This window comes from Mesoplodon bidens, assembly GCF_964165515.1.
Source record: "Mesoplodon bidens genome assembly, chromosome: 9".
Lineage (NCBI taxonomy): Eukaryota > Metazoa > Chordata > Mammalia > Artiodactyla > Ziphiidae > Mesoplodon > Mesoplodon bidens.
In genome coordinates, this window is record NC_138166.1 from 8,597,001 (window position 1) to 8,615,010 (window position 18,010).

At 42.8% G+C, this 18,010-nt stretch overlaps 1 protein-coding gene across 1 annotated transcript in view; it reads left to right on the forward strand.

Annotated features, from left to right (window-relative positions):
• Nucleotides 1-18,010, forward strand: part of GSAP (gamma-secretase activating protein) — a 99,650-nt gene that overhangs the window by 13,040 nt on the left and 68,600 nt on the right. The window contains exons 4-8 of the mRNA XM_081244970.1: nt 771-840; nt 1,148-1,201; nt 8,598-8,686; nt 13,954-14,023; nt 15,211-15,260. Coding sequence (XP_081101096.1) covers nt 771-840; nt 1,148-1,201; nt 8,598-8,686; nt 13,954-14,023; nt 15,211-15,260 — 333 coding nt within the window. The remainder of the gene's footprint in view (nt 1-770; nt 841-1,147; nt 1,202-8,597; nt 8,687-13,953; nt 14,024-15,210; nt 15,261-18,010) is intronic.

Sequence of the window (18,010 nt, forward strand, 5' to 3'; positions counted from 1 at the left end):
CTCTAAGTGTATTTTAAGAGAGTTTACTTAATATAACCGTGATTGCCTCCAGTTCCTCAAGCTGCACCTCACGTCCTCCTTCTGCATGACCACTTTAATTTTCTTTACTATTCCGGGAAATGGAATCTTGCAACAATCAAACAGCAAGAAAATAAAAATAAACATCAAATAAAAAAGACTGCTTGGCCAATCTTCTAAATATGGGAGTCCTTTAGGGGATGCACTTGTGACAGTCTGTTAGACGTAGTTAATCAGGTCATAGTCATGTAATGTGATTAGTGTTACTTGCCTCAATAATCATGATAGCTAACACTTGAGTACTTATTATGTGTGGCAGACATTGTAGTAAGTACTTTCACATGGATTATCTAACTCACCCCTTCTAAGGATCTCCTGAGATAGGTTGTATTATGATTCCTGTTTTACTGACGGGAAGATAGAGAGGTTGAATAACTCATCTAAAGTCACACAGCTAGCAAGTGGCAGAGTTAGGATTTGAACCTGGGTCTAACTTGGCTCCAAGTTCTGTGCTCTTAACCACTATATTGTCTCATGGTTAAGTTTCAGTGCCAAAGATGGCCTACAATAGCAAACTTTTTTCTTAAAAAATAATCTGAAACTTCTCAGTATGGATAAACTGGTTCACTGGTGGTTCTTTAATAAAATGCTTTGCCACAATGCTACTTGCTAGAGAGCTGAATGGGAATTGCATTCATGAAATTGTTGTTTAACATGAAACTCCAAATTAAAAAATACTTCTGTTTTAATAGCATCTCTATACATTTGAGAAAGACTTGCAAGTTGTCAGTTGCTCGGTCAACAGGGAGAGAACTTTGCTGGGTAAGTTGAACTCTTTCATTGCTACAAGTCAAGAACTAAACTACATTTTTTAGTTTCAACGTACTGAATTTTTGCAATATTCAATCATTCTATAATAATGGTTTTCTGTGAGAAGATGCACTTGGGAGATTAGATTTGAAATAAAGAATCTGTAGAGTCTATCTACAAAAAAGAATACTTTGTATTTCACCTTAATCATCCACTGACAGCTTTGAGCCCTCACTTATTTTGGGTATAAAATGGTAAACTTTAACAAGCCGCTGTATGGATCATTTGCTAATGGATTATATTTTTCTTTTTCCATTAGCCGCAAGTTTAGTTCAAGCTGCTAAAGAAGGAAGAAGGAATGAGCTTCAACCAGGTAATGAAATTACAGTTTTTAGTACTTGTTGAGAGTTGAAGATTTATTGAACTACTAAGTCAAATTGCAAACATTTTTACAAATAGCTTTATCTCAGAATAAAAAGGCAAAGGTCATGTCAAGCATGAAAAAGAGGCTTCTTTACATTTTTTCCAAGTAAACAAGAAAATACAGAAAATAATATAACAGTGAATAACAGAAATATTAAAAAAGCAATTAGCATCTGTAGACTGAACATGGAAAACACACTAGAAACCCTACAGGCAGAAGCTGGTACAAAAGGTTGGGAAGATGTTAGTATTGCTTGGAGAATGCCATTTTATCCTGATATCTGGTGAACTTCTAACCAACACATATTGCATTATGAATAGTCCACCAATTCTAAATAAAAATCAGTTCTACTCATTTGCCGAGGCCCACTTCATAGTTGATTACTTATATGATTCCCTCCCTCACTTCCTTTTAACATTTTTTATCATCCATCTGTCCAGAACTCAACAAATATGGAGTGCCTGCAGTGGGTCAGGCCCAATGCACAGCGCTGGGGATACAATGGATGCAAGAGAGGAGTGGTGATTGCCCACACGGCGAGCTATAGGGTCTAGTGGTAGGCGGGGTACCCCATGAGGCATGTGTCCCATCTCCAAAGTTGGGCAATAAAGCCTAGTGGGACCAGCTTTTCAATTTATCAAGAGAAGTATGGACTTCTATGTAAACTTTTAAGTTTTAAATGTTGGCCCAGATATATATTTTTTTAATAAATAAATTTATTTATTTATTTACTTTTGGCTGCGTTAGGTCTTTGTTGCTACGCATGGGCTTTCTCTAGTTGTGGCGAGCGGGGTCTACTCTTCATTGTGGTGCGTGGGCTTCTCACTGAGGTGGCTTCTCTTGTGGCAGAGCACGGGCTCTAGGCTTGTGGGCTCCAGAGCGCAGGCTCAGTAGTTGTGGCACACGGGCTTAGTTGCTCCGCGGCATGTGGGATCTTCCCGGACCAGGGCTCGAACGCGTGTCCCTAGCATCGGCAGGTGGATTGCTAACCACTGCGCCACCAGGGAAGTACCAGCCCAGATATTTAAAAAAAAATTCTCTTCAGGCAATGATAACCACCTGTGGCTGGATCCAGCCTGTGGACTACCATTTATCAACCTCTGGTCAGGTAGATCGCATGTCGGTCTCTTTCTATTCCTGTCCTGCAGTGCTTTCCATCTCTTCTGTTTGTTTGGCACTTAAGCTCCTTCTTTTGTTAGCAGAGTTCCCACTCGGATGTATTTTCCTGCAGTTATGTGTGATGGAAAAACCCTTTATAAATACTTTCCAGTGAGGCTTATGAGGCAGTCCTGGGCTCCCACAGAGCCAGCTTAGAGTGTCAAGGGAACCAGAACTGAGTCTGGATGGGACCTTCTCAGGGACCTTCTCAGGGACCTCAGCAGAACAGTTTACAAGAGATGTTGGCGGGCAGAAGGCTTTCCCTGAAATCTCATCACTGTTTTACTCATCCTAACCTTCCCTCCTGCCATGTTATACTGAGAACCTCCGCAGTCCTCTTCCCTCTTCTGTGTCATGTCCTCCTGTGTTTTTTTTTGTGTGTGTGTGGCTGGGTTGGGTCTTCGTTGTTGCATGCAGGCTTTCTCTAGTTGCGGCGAGCAGAGGCTACTATTCGTTGTAGGGCGTGGGCTTCTCATTGCGGTGGCTTGTCTTTGTTGCGGAGCACGGGCTCTAGGCTCACAGGCTTCAGTAGTTGTGGCTCTCGGGCTCTAGAGCGCAGGCTCAGTAGTTGTGGTGCACAGGCTTAGTTGCTCCGTGGCATGTGGGATCTTCCCAGACCAGGGCTCGGACCTGTGTCCCTTGCATAGGCAGGCAGATTCTTAACCACTGTGTCCCCAGAGAAGTCCCTCATGTCCTCCTCTTAGCACCCTCTGCTCCTCTTAGAATTAGGTGCAATGCTTAGTTCAGAGATGATGGAAATGGACTAGCTGGAGCAAGATAGGTTCTAAAACATTGGTGTTCTGACTCCTAAAACAAGGGAATGGATGTGAGCCTGATCTCCTGGGCTAATAGTTGCTTGCGTTCATCCCAATTATGAGGCTAGGCATCTGTACAGAAGCTTGGATTAGGTCCTTGTGCCTCCCAGTTCTTTTTGAAACCTTATTCCTTTGAGCCTTAGAAATTTCTTACTATGTTGGTAAACCCAGTAGAAACTATAACCTTTACATGATATTTACCATCTATGCCTAATCGTCATGCAGAAGAGTGGCAATTATGTATATTATAGAATGTACTTTCAGGCCAACTTTATTGTAAGTTTGATTTGATTACAACATTAAATCCTATTCAGGTAACGTTACTAAGCCTTGAAAATTTGATGTACCTCTTGTGAGATTATCTGCTCACATCTTTTTTTTTTTTTTTTTTTTTTTTGCGGTACGCGGGCCTCTCACTGCTGTGGCCTCTCCCGTTGCGGAGCACAGACTCCGGACGCGCAGGCTCAGCGGCCATGGCCCACGGGCCCAGCCGCTCTGCAGCACGTGGGATCCTCCCGGACCAGGGCACGAACCTGTGTTCCCTGCATCGGCAGGCGGACTCCCAACCACCGCGCCACCAGGGAAGCCTGCTCACATCTTTTAAAATAGTAGAATGAATAGTGTTAATTTTTGTATTGGAAACCCTATACTTTATCTTAGCTCACCTTTTATAGCAGCCACTACAGTGAGAACCAGCTCTGCCCAAATGTAATGTGACAGGCAGTGCCTCACCTCAGCTGCTCTACCTACTTGTCACTTTTTGCCCGGAGCCCTTGGGAAAATCTGCTAACCACCTGCATGTGTACCACCTGGAAGTATGTTTGGAAAGGATTTCCAATAGGATAAGCCATGACCAATCGGGGGGCAAGGAGCTGAAGGATAAATGCTCCCCCTTTTCAGCCCTAAAGTGGATGGTTCTGAGGTGCACTCCATGCAAGGTGGTCAGTCAGTTGACAGTGCCCGGACACTGCATACTCTTCTTCCTGATTTCACTGTCCCCACTACCTCGTGCCAGCACCTCGGGGCTAAAGTGATCCTGTCCCCTGAGATGACTTCTTGTTTTAGTTTGGGTTTCCCCTGTAAGTAGAGTCTGAGGCAAGTATTTGAGCCCAGTTCGTTTATTTGAGGGATGATCCTAGGAAACACTATTAAAGGAGAGTTTAAACAGAGATCTGAAAGGAGGGAGCAAGCGTGCGCCACGGGGAAGCACATTTCTGGCAGAACGAACAGCCAGCGCAAAGGCCCTGAGGCCAGAGTACTTGGTAGACTCACTGTTTGAGTATAGTGAGGTCAGTGAGGCTGGAGTGGCATGAGCAGCGGCAGAGTGGTGGGAACTGAGGCCAGCGGGAAATGAGGGTAAGGTGCAGACAGATCATGGAGACACTTAAGAGGCCTTTTGTTCAGTTCAGATTTCAGAAATCATGTGACCAGGAAGACCTATAGGATCTATTGTAGTGATTCGTCCTTTGAACAAATATTTTGCAAATATTTTGCCTTTCGCAAAGACTTATTTTATCTGTCCATGAATAACCTGATAAGCCATTTGATTATAAAATGTAGTTTGCCTCAGGGTATTAACACTCTGTTGCTTATAATGAGATTCTTCCATTGCAAATGAGACAAACTGTAACATCTCTCAAATGAGCAAGATAGGGTTCCTTGGTCTACATACTTTACAGTAAGGTTTTTGTCAACAGTGCTTCTCTTATTGGCTGAGGCCATGGCAGACTTAATGTTTTATTTAGAAAATGGCCTTCCATAGGGGCCAGGCTTAGGTGCCCCTTTCACTCTCCCTGGTGGAGTTATGTTTGCCCCAAGGTACAACAGGGGCTTTGATTCCAGAGCTCTAATAACCAGAGCTTCTTCACAACCAGACTCTCCTGGACTCTTCCAACCTTGTCACCGTTTCACAACCTGTACCTTCACCTGCATCAGACCAGGTTCTTTCTTTTGCTCACTCTTCATCCTCCCAATGCCATGCCTATTCCTGTGCTTTAAAAAAAATATATTTTTAAAATTCACTTTAAACAAAACAAAACAAAAATGTTCATCCATTTCTCCCCACCCCTCCTCTACCCCCACCTCCTGCAACCACCAATCCGTTCTCTGTCTCTATAAGCTTGGTTTTGGTTTTGGTTTGGTTTGGTTTTTTTGATTCCACATATAAGAGAGATCATACGGTATTTGTCTTTTATTAAAGTAAAGTTGATTTACAGTGTTGTGTTAGTTTCTGGTGTACAGCAAAGTGATTCAGTTATACATATATGTATTTTTTCAGATTATTTTCCTTTATACAAGGTTATTACCTTGTATATCGAATATAGTTCCCTGTGCTGTACACTAAGACCTTGTTGTTTATTTATTTTATATGTAGTAGCATGTATCTGTTAATCCCAAATTCCTAATTTATCCATCCCCTTTCCCCTCTGGTAACCGTAAGTTTGTTTTCTGTCTGTGAATCTGTTTCTTTTCTGTAAATAAGTTCATTTGTATCATTTTTTTAGATTTCACATATAAGTGATATCATATATTTGTCTTTCTCTGTCTGACTTAACTTCGCTTAATACGATAATCTCTAGGTCCAACCATGTTGCAGCAAATGGCGTGATTTTGTTCTTCGTTTGACTTACTTCACTTAGCATAGTACCCTTGAGGTCCATGCGTGTTGTCCCTTTTGATCCTGCCGCTCTCCTTCCTGTGTCTGGACCTACCTTGCCCTTCAGTGATGCCCTCCCAGTCTCCAGTGATAACTGGGTTCTCCGAATTCTTGAGACAACTTTAAGCGCTTCATGGAATCAGATTTTGTGGACGAAAATGATTGTAGAAATGATCTGATTCTGTAGTTTTCCACTTTATTTTGTAAATAACAAAGCACTGGGAATCCCCTGACGGTCCAGTGGTTAGGACTTGGTGCTTTCACTGCCAGGGCCTGGGTTCAATCCCTGGGCAGGGAACTGAGATTCCGCAAGCCACACATGGTGCGGCCAAAAACAACAACAACAAAAGCCCCCAAAGCACTCAGGCCTAGGAAAGCTTCATGATGTGCTGAAAAGTATATATTAGGTTAGTGGCAGATTTTAAACTAGAACCGATGTCCCTAGAATCCTAATCCAGAGTGCTTGCTGTTACACTATGGAATCACATGGTATGTTATTGAGAGACATTCCTGTTTGCACAATTACTCTTATCGTTAAACTACTTATATTAGTTAAGTATCTGGGCCGCCCTAAAGAAGCAAAAAATTAGTGTAGGAAGATGGTTTCTGACCTTGATAATCCTCCCATTTTAAAGGCAAGTGAATTTAGCTGATAGCTGGGTATCTCATCTGGGAACAGATTCACTGACAAAAAGGCCGAGTAGAAAGTGATTCCTTATTTTTTCAATGAGAAGATTCCCTTGCCTGCCCCCCAGAAACCTTTTTCCCCCAAAAGGAATATATAAGCTTTTAGGGCAAAAGATGAAACAGTCAAATATCAGCTTCTACTATTTACTATGTTAAACTAGTTATATACACTTAAAACAACATAATAAGGAAAAATACTTTTTTTCTCACTCTCACAGAACATTTTTATTCTATTTTTTTCCACAAGTGTCTTTGACACCAATCTCTCTCTTATTCTTAGAGCCATTTTTTGAGTCATCAAGCAGATTCCCAAAGTACCTCACCTTTACCTTGTCCCAGTTATTAGAAATATAGCCCCTTTGAATTGTGAATGATCCTGTCACTGGATTTTTATTCTAAGCTACAAGTACCCATCAACCAAGCAATATTTGTTTTTCATTTGTTATGTCATTGTGTATCTGTGATCCCACATAATAACTCACTCACGGCTTTGCTTTTTTAGTAATCTCTAAAAAGGTGTGTTTACAGAGATATCCAGTCCTCACAATTGTGAGGCAATATCCCAGAAATTGTTTTATATTCTTTACCTTTTTTTTTTCCTTTTTCTTAACATAAAGCAGTGCTGTTAGGTTACTTTCTTAAATAGTGAAAATAGAGATAACTGGTACTGATTCAATTCCAGGCTGCTGCACCATCCCCAAATTGTAAATTATTATTCAAAATAAAGTCACCAAGTTAGAAAGAGAAAAACAAATATCGCATATTGACACATATATGTGGAATGTAGAAAAATGGTACCGATGAACCGGTTTGCAAGGCAGAAATAGAGACACAGATATAGAGAACAAACGTATGGGCCCCAAGCGGGGGTGGGGTGGTGGGATGAACCGAGAGAGTGACATTGACATACATACACTAATATGTATAAAACAGATAACTAATAAGAACCTGCTGTATAAAAATAAATAAAATAAAACTCAAATCAAAAATAAATGACAGTGTGTTGGCTCTCACCAGACTTAAAAATAAAGTTTTATGCATAGGAAAAAAATAAATAAAGTCACCGAGAAAGCACCTGAGAATATTAGTCATGATAAGAACTCAAATATAAGGCAACTCTTTTTCTGAGGAGGGGAACGTTTGGCCTAAATTTGGATATCCCCATTCTAGCCTGCGTCCCACACTTCCTCCTAATTGCTATCTTTTATGACATTTGCTCCGATGTGGCACTGAGGAAGTAAGTGAGTCTTTATCCATGCAGCTCCGCAACCCTTCCTGAGGGAGGCCAAGCCCCCGTCCTAACTGCCGTCAACTGTAACACATTCATGCATCAGAAATATCTTTATACTTTCCTACACAAACAATATGCAGAATTGCAGTGACACTGGACTGAGTTGTATTTGCTTAGACTTAGAAGCTGAGAGGGCCAGTGAAATGATGGTGAAATGGGTAGGAGCTTGTTCCTCATTCCGTGTACGTTGACTTCTCCTTTATGATATATATATATTTTTAATTAATTTAATTTTTATTTTTAGCTGCGTTGGGTCTTCGTTGCTGCGCGTGGGCTTTCTCTAGTTGCGGCGAACAGGCTTCTCAGTGTGGTGGCTTCTCTTGTGGAACACGGGCTCTAGTCGTGCAGGCTTCAGTAATTGTGGCATGCGGGCTCAGTAGTTGTGGCTCGCGGGCTCAAGAGCGCAGGCTCAATAGTTGTGGCTCACGGGCTTAGTTGCTCCGCGGCATGTGGGATCTTCCCAGACCAGGGCTCGAACCCGTGTCCCCTGCATTGGCAGGCGGATTCTTAACCACTGCACCACCAGGGAAGTCCAATGCTGTTTTCTTTAAGTTTTAAGAAGTCTCAAAGTTTGGGTTTTAAGAAGTCTCAAAGTCAATTTTAAGGCAAATACTTTTGTTTGTGGAGTAGCTAATACAATAAGTAATACATTTTACATTTCCAAAGTTCAGACGTATGTGGAGGAGATAATTTGTGATATTCTGGACTTTGCTACTAAAAGCGTCCTTTACGTTATAGGTTCAAGGTGCTTAACTTTGTTGGTCGAGATCCACCCCATTAACAATGTGAAGGTTCTAAAAGCAGTGGATAGCTATATTTGGGTACAGGTAAGTGAGCATATCTTTATCATTTATCTCATTAATCAAAAAGCATGAAACCTAGAGGCAGTGGTGTGACAAAGTGCTTTCACACACATTCTCACATTTTCCTCACAGCAATCCAGTGAATGAGTATGGCTGGAATTAACAGCTCTTCCTTTGCAAACATGAAAACCAAAACTCAAACCTAGCTCTCTGTCTCTATTATATCATGGTTTGTCTAACGGTACTGTAATGTTTTTACATGATAAAATATAGAATATCAAAACACATTTAAAGGAAGTTAAAAATGGTTTATCTAATGTGTTCATAGAGTTGACAGATTAAATACCTATGATTAAATGATGTAATTAATCCCTGAATTTATCAACTCTGTGAATCGATGCAGGAGCACTGTGTGTATAACACAAGTAGACTAGATACAGTCAATTCTCGTTACTTGCACATAGAATTTGCAAATTCTACTACCCACTAAAATTTATTTGTTACCCCAAAATCAATACTCATGGTGCTTTCACAGTCATTTGCAGACACGGGCAAAGCAGTGAAAAAATTTTCAACTGATGCACATGTTCCCAGATGAGGTAGAACAAGGTGACACTGCCTTCTTTTTTTTTTTTTTTTTTTTTTTTTTTTGCAGTACGCGGGCCTCTCTCTGTTGTGGCCTCTCCCGTTGCGGAGCACAGGCTCCGGACGTGCAGGCCCAGCAGCCATGGCTCACGGGCCCAGCCGCTCCGCGGCATGTGGGATCCTCCCGGACCGGGGCACGAACCCGTGTCCCCTGCACTGGCAGGCGGACTCTCAACCACTGCGCCACCAGGGAAGCCCGACACTGCCTTCTTGATTCGGTTCTCAGGCTGCAAACAAAGGTTGTTTTCACAGTCAACTTAGTGCCACGTTTTTCACACTCTTTGGCTTTTCTTGGTGATTTCGCTGTTTGAAATGTCCCCCAAGTGTGTTGCTGAAGTGCTGTCTCATGCTCCTAAGTGCAAGAAGCCTGCGAGATTCCTTTCAGAGAACACGTGTGTTAATTAGATAAGCTTCATTCAGACATTATCTTACAGTACTGCTGACTGAGTTCAATGCTACCGAATCAACAGCATATATGGAAGAAAGTGTCTTTTAAACAGGAACACACATTAAACAAAGTTTTGTTTTAATTTATTGACAAAAATGTTGTAACTAGAGGCTCACACGTTCCTATCCCTGTATTTCCCTTGGGAGCAGTGGTTCAGTTTTCAGTGTTTTTGGTGACTTTATGGAACATAACTACCGCAGAGAACAAGAATCAACTATCCGTATTCATGCAGGGTTGATGCACAATTGCCTTGTGTAGCCTCTCCCTCCCGCCACCCACTCCCAGCCTCTGGCTGTGGGTCTCCCTCTTGCAGTGTGTGTTGGGAGAGGGGATTGTCTCTCATGTGCCCAGTCGTCCACTGTCAGCCAGTCCTTACAGTGGTGCACTTCGCCACCACTCCTGGCTTCTCTGTGGGCCGCTGCTCCCTGCCAGACAGGGCCTGGCGTGGAGCTTCTAAGCTGTGTTCCCTCCCCCAGGAAGCCACTCTGTTTACGCTGTCATCAGGGCAGGGCTGACTGTGGGACACTTCCCTTTCCTGGCCTGTTATTTTGGTTTCCTTAGCATCTTTATCCAGGGCTGTGTAGGCAGTGGAGATATTATTGAAGGATGAGGCCAACTAAAAGGTAATTAGAGCGTAGGAAGGAAAAGGTTTTTACAAGTGTATGGTTGCACTACATTGTGAATATATTAAAAATTACTGAATTGTATACTTAATAGTGAAAATTGTGAATAGTGAACGTTGTGTTATGTGCATTTTATCTTAATTAAAAAAAAATTAAGGGGCTTCCCTGGTGGCGCAGTGGTTGAGAGTCCACCTGCCGATGCAGGGGACACGGGTTCGTGCCCCGGTCCGGGAAGATTCCACATGCCGTGGAGCGGCTGGGCCCGTGAACCATGACCGCTGAGCCTGCGCATCCGGAGCCTGTGCTCCGCAACGGGAGAGGCCACAACAGTGAGAGGCCCGCGTATTGCAAAAAAAAAAAAAAAAAAAAAAAAAAAAAAATTAAAAGTACAACATGCCTGATGTCATCTGTAGGCCAAAAGAAAAGTCCCCACCCACATGAAGTGGACCCACACTAATCTTGTGGGCCCATCTCAGTTCCTAGCATTGCTCCCTACTCCTCAGGCTTAGGCCTCTGGAGAGAGAAACTCCTCCAGGCCTCCATCCATGGCAAATCCCCACCTTCTTCCTCTCTGCCTTCTGCTCTCCTTTAGAGAAACACTGTTCACTGTCCATGGAGTTTGGTCCTGCCCTGCGATCTCTCTCCTTTTTCTTACCAGAACGTCCATGATGATTTCCAGTAGTACATTTCCCTGAGTCTACATGTGCAGCTTTGACCCCCTTCATGGAGGCACTTCAGCAAGACAGTCGTGAGTGGGGTCTGGATCCCAATCTGGGATCCTTGGAGAGTTCCCCACCAGCATGATTGCATCTTCCAGATAGTTCCATTGGGTAATTACACACTCGTCTACATGCCTGTAGTACATACCTTCCATCGATGAATATTAATAATCAGAGTCTAGCTCGATATTTACAAGATAAATATTTTCCTAATAGGATATAATTTAATCTATATAGATTCCTACTCACAATGCAGACAAAACAAAACAAAACAAAACCCCACAAAATGTTGCACACTTTTGTAGAGCTCTGTCTGAACCCTGTCTATGTGTATTCTCACTTCTAGGACTTGCTTCAGGGTTGCCTCAAATTAGAAAGAAAAACAACCACCACCTGAATGGAACTTTTAAAATTACGTTTTCACTGATTGCCTCAGAGAGACCAGGCAAAGGTTTAGAACTGGTCAGCACCTTAGTCCAGGTCACAGTCCTAAGCCAGCAGGGTCTGGCCACCTCTGTAGACCCAGGGGAGGCCAAATCTGTAGTTTCTCCTTTTTTTTTTTTTTTTTTTTTTTTTTTTTGCAATACGCGGGCCTCTCACTGTTGTGGCCCCTCCCGTTTTGGAGCACAGGCTCCGGATGCGCAGGCTCAGCGGCCATGGCTCACGGGCCCAGCCGCTCTGCAGCACGTGGGATCTTCCCAGACCAGGGCACGAACCCGCGTCCCCTGCTTCGGCAGGCGGACTCTCAACCACTGCGCCACCAGGGAAGCCCTCTCCTTATTTTGAGGCACTGAGTGTTTGCTCTTCCATTATCTATGTGGTGTCACTCATCATTGCTTCTCCCCAACCCCAGTACACAAAGTATCCTTTTTTTTTTTTAAGATTTTTTTTTTGATGTGGACCATTTTTAAGATCTTTATTGAATTTGTTACAATATTGCTTCTGTTTTATATTTTGGTTTTTTGGCCAAGAGGCATGTGGGATCTTAGCTCCCCGACCAGGGATTGAACCCACACCCCCTGCATTGAAAGGCAAAGTCTTAACCACTGGACTGCCAGAGAAGTCCCCAAAGTATCCTTATTGATGTGCACAATTTCACAAATCAGCAGATAATAATGTCTATATTATTCTTGTAGCTGAATTCTGCATTCCTGTCTATTTTACAGTTTTGAGTTTTTTGCTGTGAAGAATGGTATATAGTTAAAGTTTTGTTTTTCTGAAAGGGAAACTTGACTATAAGCAATTTTAAAAGTTGACCAGTTCTAGGGACTTCCCTGGTAGTCCAGTGGTTAAGGCCCCACCCTTCCACTGCAGGGGGCAGAGGTTCGATCCCTGGTCCGAGAACTAAGATCCTGCATGCCGCATTGTGCAGCCAAAAAATATAAATAAATAAAATTTAAAAAAAGTTGACAAGTTCTATTTCCAATTTGTCATTATGAAAAGTTAGGACACCAGGTAATATATTTTGTCAGAATTTTTCCTAGTCTTTCGAGAGGCTGCAGGCGTTAAAACAGGGACATGGGGCTTCCCTGGTGGCGCAGTGGTTGGGAGTTCGCCTGCCGATGCAGGGGACACGGGTTCGTGCCCCGGTCCGGGAAGATCCCACATGCCGCGGAGCGACTGGGCCCGTGAGCCATGGCCGCTGGGCCTGCGCGTCCGGGGCCTGTGCTCCGCAACGGGAGGGGCCCCAGCAGTGAGAGGCCTGTGTACCAAAAAAAAAAAAAAAAAAAAAAAAAAAAAAAAAAACAGGGACATGAAAAGCTATGTTCTTTCAGTATGCTTTAAAGTTTGGAGGGAAAACCCAAAATTTGCCAGTGGATCTTACCTAGTAAACTGTCTTTCATGTTGCAAAATGAAACTGCTGATTTATAGTTACCCTTTTGATGATGAAAGAATTAAGTCACTGGAGTTATCCCATGGCCAGTTTTCCCTCATTATCACAGCTGACAGTGTCAGGCCTTGTGTTTCTGGCTGCCTGCTTTGTCCTGTGGGCTGACAAATAAGGGTGGGCACAGAGGAGGAGGAGTGGGGTGGATCAAGCCTTTTCTTCCCAGTGGCAGTCGTTCTGTGCTTTGAGGTAAATCCTCCACCACTTGCCACACTGTGATTCACTATCCTTTCCTGGAAAGTCCCTGGTTCTGTTTTGCTTTTTCTCTTGCATGTGGGACTTTGGAAGTTGTCACGGAGAGTACATTTACTTGGCTCTCAAATTAAATACTAGGGTTAGCTGCACAACAGATTATATCAGTCACTCTTTTTTTTTTTTTTTTTTTTTCTCTTTTTGCGGTATGCGGGCCTCTCACTGCTGTGGCCTCTCCCGTTGCGGAGCACAGGCTCCGGACGCGCAGGCCCAGCGGCCATGGCTCACGGGCCCAGCCGCTCCGCGGCATATGGGATCCTCCCAGACCGGGGCATGAACCCGTATCCCCTGCATCGGCAGGCGGACTCTCAACCACTGCGCCACCAGGGAGGCCCCTATCAGTCACTCTTTTTTGGTGCATGTGAAACAGAACTTTCTGCACAAATGTTATTTACATTGTTTCTGATTGGCTTCAGGATCCCATATTCCAAATAGGAAGCACCATCCCTAGAAACGGCTAACACTTTAACCTGTCTAAATGAATTGTGCTGGACCCGTGATCACTCCCCCCCTGGAAAACTGAGCTCCTGAAAGTGTCCCCTTTTCTTCCTTGCTTCCATCTGTAATGTGTGTGTGTGAATGTGATTCGCCTAAACTATTCTGTGGTTCCCAGTCCCTTCTATGGTCTGTAGTAGTATAGTGATGAAACACAACTTTTGAAATAATTGTGTAAGCAAGGTAGTTGCTTATGATTCTGATTAATTTCCTTTTTACAGTTCCTCTACCCACATGTTGAAAGTCACCCTCTACCAGAGAATCATCTGCTACTGATTTCAGAAGAGAAATGTAAGTATATTGTGAGGACTTCGTGAACGGCGCATCTCCCAGTGAAGCGTAGGAAGGGCGTGATGAATCTTCTAGCTGTCCACTCGCCAGTGCTGAGGGGCCACTGACCTTTGATGTCCATTGGAGACCTAGGACTCCTGTGGAAGGGCTTTCCTTCTGTCTCCACTTGTTGTTCTCTTAGGCTCTACCTCCGTAGATGATGGGCTCCTGCATATATGGATTTCCAGCTTGGGCACATGGTAGAATATTTGTAGAACAGTTGTACAGGTCATTTTTGCCTTCTTTAGTCCATCGTTCTTTAAGATGTCTGTCACAGTGGATAACCATGATTGAAGGAGAGAGGCTTAGATGGACAGAGGCAAAGGCATTAGAAGCTAGAAGAGCTCCATGGCAGAACTCGAGGACCCTTGGTAACTTGGGCAAATTCCGATAGAGGCAGATAAGACTGGGACATTGTTTAATGATGATTTCAAGTCGGGGGGAAGGGTGGAGAAAGGACAAACTTCACTGGTGCATCTTATCTAGTAAGCTGTCTTTCATGTTATAAGGTGAAAGTGCTGATTTATAATTAGAAGGACAAGTCTGAGGGGTTAGGATTGTGTTCGCTTCCTATACGCTCGTCCAATAATCTGTCTCACATTTCTGTAAGTAGAACCAGCAGAAGGTACATCTGGCTGAATCTAAATCTCTTACTGAGAAAAATAGACCATCTGCACATCAATAAAGTGTTCAGAGTTCTGTTAATGACCCCTATACAAAGACCTCCCCCTAATATCTGGCATAATGAGTTTTCTCTCTGTTGTTTTCCTATAAAGAGGTATTGGGTATTTGGAAATTGAAGATAAACCCTGCCAAATGATCCCTCATTAGCCCTGTGTAAGACTGATGGTATAGGGGAGGGAAATACTTGTTAAGGGAACCCAGGGGCCAGAAGAGTTCAATGCTTCATGTATTGTTGATACTGAGGAGCAGACTAAATGCTGGACTTGAAACAGACTTAAAGGGAGGGTGGAGAAAGGTGGGTTTTGTTTTGAGCCTTGTGAGATTGCCATCTGTGATAATACTGAGTTTCAGCCAGTTGTTTAATCTGCTTTGCTTTTATAAAAAAATGTTCACAACTGTTAGGTGAAAAAAAGTACTCATATTTTTCATGAAGGTTAAACTCTCTATTGTTTCTTTTTTAAAAGATATTGAACAACTTCATATCCAAGTTACCCAAGAAGATGGAAATAGAGTGGTAAATATTTGAAATTCCTTTCGCTTTAGAGTTTTTTCCCATAAAGAGTGGCATTTCTAGCCTATTAAAGATGGATTGTTATAGAAACATACTACTTTATTTGGTGTCTTTCCAATTATAGACGTGCTTTTGTAACATGTGAAATGATACAAGCTACATGAAGGAGTTGATGATCTCCTTTCTATCTACCTCACCCCCCAATCTCAGTCTCCTGACCTAACTACTGACGGCCTTGTGTGACCTTTCCCATGCCTTGTACCTTGTTCAAGGTTAGGTGTACAGATGCTGGGATTCAACTGCTTTTACCAAAATAGAATCATAATATAAATATTAATTTGATGCTTTTGTTTTTGTTTTTTACTTAATATATCAGGGGTATCCGTATAGGTTTCTAAATAGAGAGGTAACTTTTTTCTCTAATTTTTATACATATATACACATACATACACATAATAAATGGGATCATAGCATATATGCTAAGGTTCTATATAGTTCAGTTTTCTTTTCTTTTTTGCTTGTTTTCTACTTCTCCCTTGCCTTTTCACCTCTAACTTTTGTTCACAACCTGGTGTGTATCCTTTCACACTTTTCTCCATACCTATATGTCTCCCATCTCCACCCCTGACACACCCAGGGGTTTGTTTATTATTCACTCCTTCCTCATTCAACTTTGTGGAATTACCTACAAGCACCCTAGAGCAGCTCAGTTCATTGTCTTTAGAAGTACGAATAGTCCCTGGCATGGCTGTGCACAGTTTTGTCACCATTCTCCCATGGATGGATATTCACTTGACTGCCTTTTTTCCCCCTTTTATTTGTTTGCATTACAAATTGTCTCAAATGTTTTTAGCTTTACATGTTTGGTACACGTGTTTCTCTGGGTTAAATCCTCAGGGATGGATAAGTGGGTTGATGGTTATATGCATTTAATAAACTTCAGCAGATTTTGCCAGATTGCTTTCCAAAAAACTTGTAACACTTCAGTTTTGCAAGCAAACTATAAAAGTACCCTTTCCCTCTATCCATACCAGTAATAGATGTATTTGCCTTTTAAAAAATCCAGTCTGATGCGTTTAAGTTGATATCGTTATTATTCAAGGTTGTGTTTCCCTTAATATTGATGAGGCTGAGCATCTTCTTTGCTTATTGGCTATGTGAATTTGTTTTTCTGACAATTGCTTAGTTATATCCTTGTCTGTTTTTTCCTGGGTTGTCTTTTTCTTGACAGTTTGTGTGAGATCTTAATATATTATTGATATTAAAATTATTTCCTTCAATATTTAAATAGTCTGCATCGAAATAGTCTTTCTCTGATTTTAATTTTAAATTATGTGAACAAAATTGAAATGGGAGATGGCATTTATTAATTATGTATCTATGATTGAAAGCATCAAATCAAGAGGCCTGGCTGGAAAATGACCAGAAAGTATGTGGCTGGAGCTCTGGGCCACTAGTGGCTGAGTGGATGGCAGGGCAAAGACAAGGCCAGTGGTCAGAAAAGGGTCAGGCCAGAGAGGAAAGACCAAGGTGCAGAATCCCAAAGCCAGCAATGAGAATTTAGAGGAGAGAGTTAAATAAACAAGTTGGGGTCAGGAAGTGGAAATGGACACAGACAGGCTGGTTAGAAGAGGGGTTGGGAGCCATGAGAGACACTGCAGAGAGAGAGAGGCCAGGAGGCACCTGTCAGAGCCCAGGAAGGATTCTCCTGGCCAAGCAGTACAGTCTCAGCACTCCCTCATCCACATGTGCCCTTCTGGGAGGCACTTCTGCCCTCATTCTTTTTGTTTGTTTGTTTGTTTTTGTTTTGCGGTACGCGGGCCTCTCACTGTCGTGGTCTGTCCTGTTGCGGAGCACAGGCTCCGGACGCGCAGGCTCAGCGGCCATGGCTCACGGGCCCAGCCGCTCCGCGGCATGTGGGATCCTCCCGGACCGGGACACGAACCCGTGTCCCCTGCATCGGCAGGCAGACTCTCAACCACTGCGCCACCAGGGAAGCCCCCTGCCCTCATTCTTAAAGGCTTAGATGACAGCTTCATAAAGCCATGTGCAGGTCTGTGTAATCATCACAACATCCCTACACCATAGAGGTGGTATTATAATTATCCCCGTGTTTACAGGGAACACGACAACCTAGCCTCACAGAGGTGAGGAAGCTCTAGAGAGGGACAGAACTGCGATGTGAACCTGGTTGCCATGTTCCGATGATCATGTCCTTGCTAGTATAGGCCTTTATCTGAGTGTTCCCAAATCTACCCTAACCTGAACAATTTCAGAAAAATGGAAACAAGACGGGTTCCCCAAAGTTAAGAGTCAGATAGGTACTGTACTCTTGGATCTTTTTCCAGCAAATTTGGTGGAACTAGGCAAACAAGAAACAGAGGTGTATGATTCTGCATGCCCTGTCCTTCCTTGAGTTCCAAGTTAGCCTCATTGGAGAAATCCCATTTAGGATTAGAGAGGTTGAGGTATGACTATGGACCATTCTGATGTTCCCTTTTTCCCTTATTTCTTCTACATCAACTTGTCTTCATTATTTACTCATCTGTCCCGATATAGATTACCTTTGCTTGATGAGCAGTTTTGAGGAAAGTGAGTTCTTAATTCCTTGTATTATTACACTTATCATGTCCTTGGCAGTTTACCCTTGCATACCCTATTTCATTTTCCTTCTTTTGACAAGTATTCCTTGAGTACTTCTACATGCTAGAAACAGTCAAGCCACTGAGAATGTAAAGGTGTTGTAGAAGAGT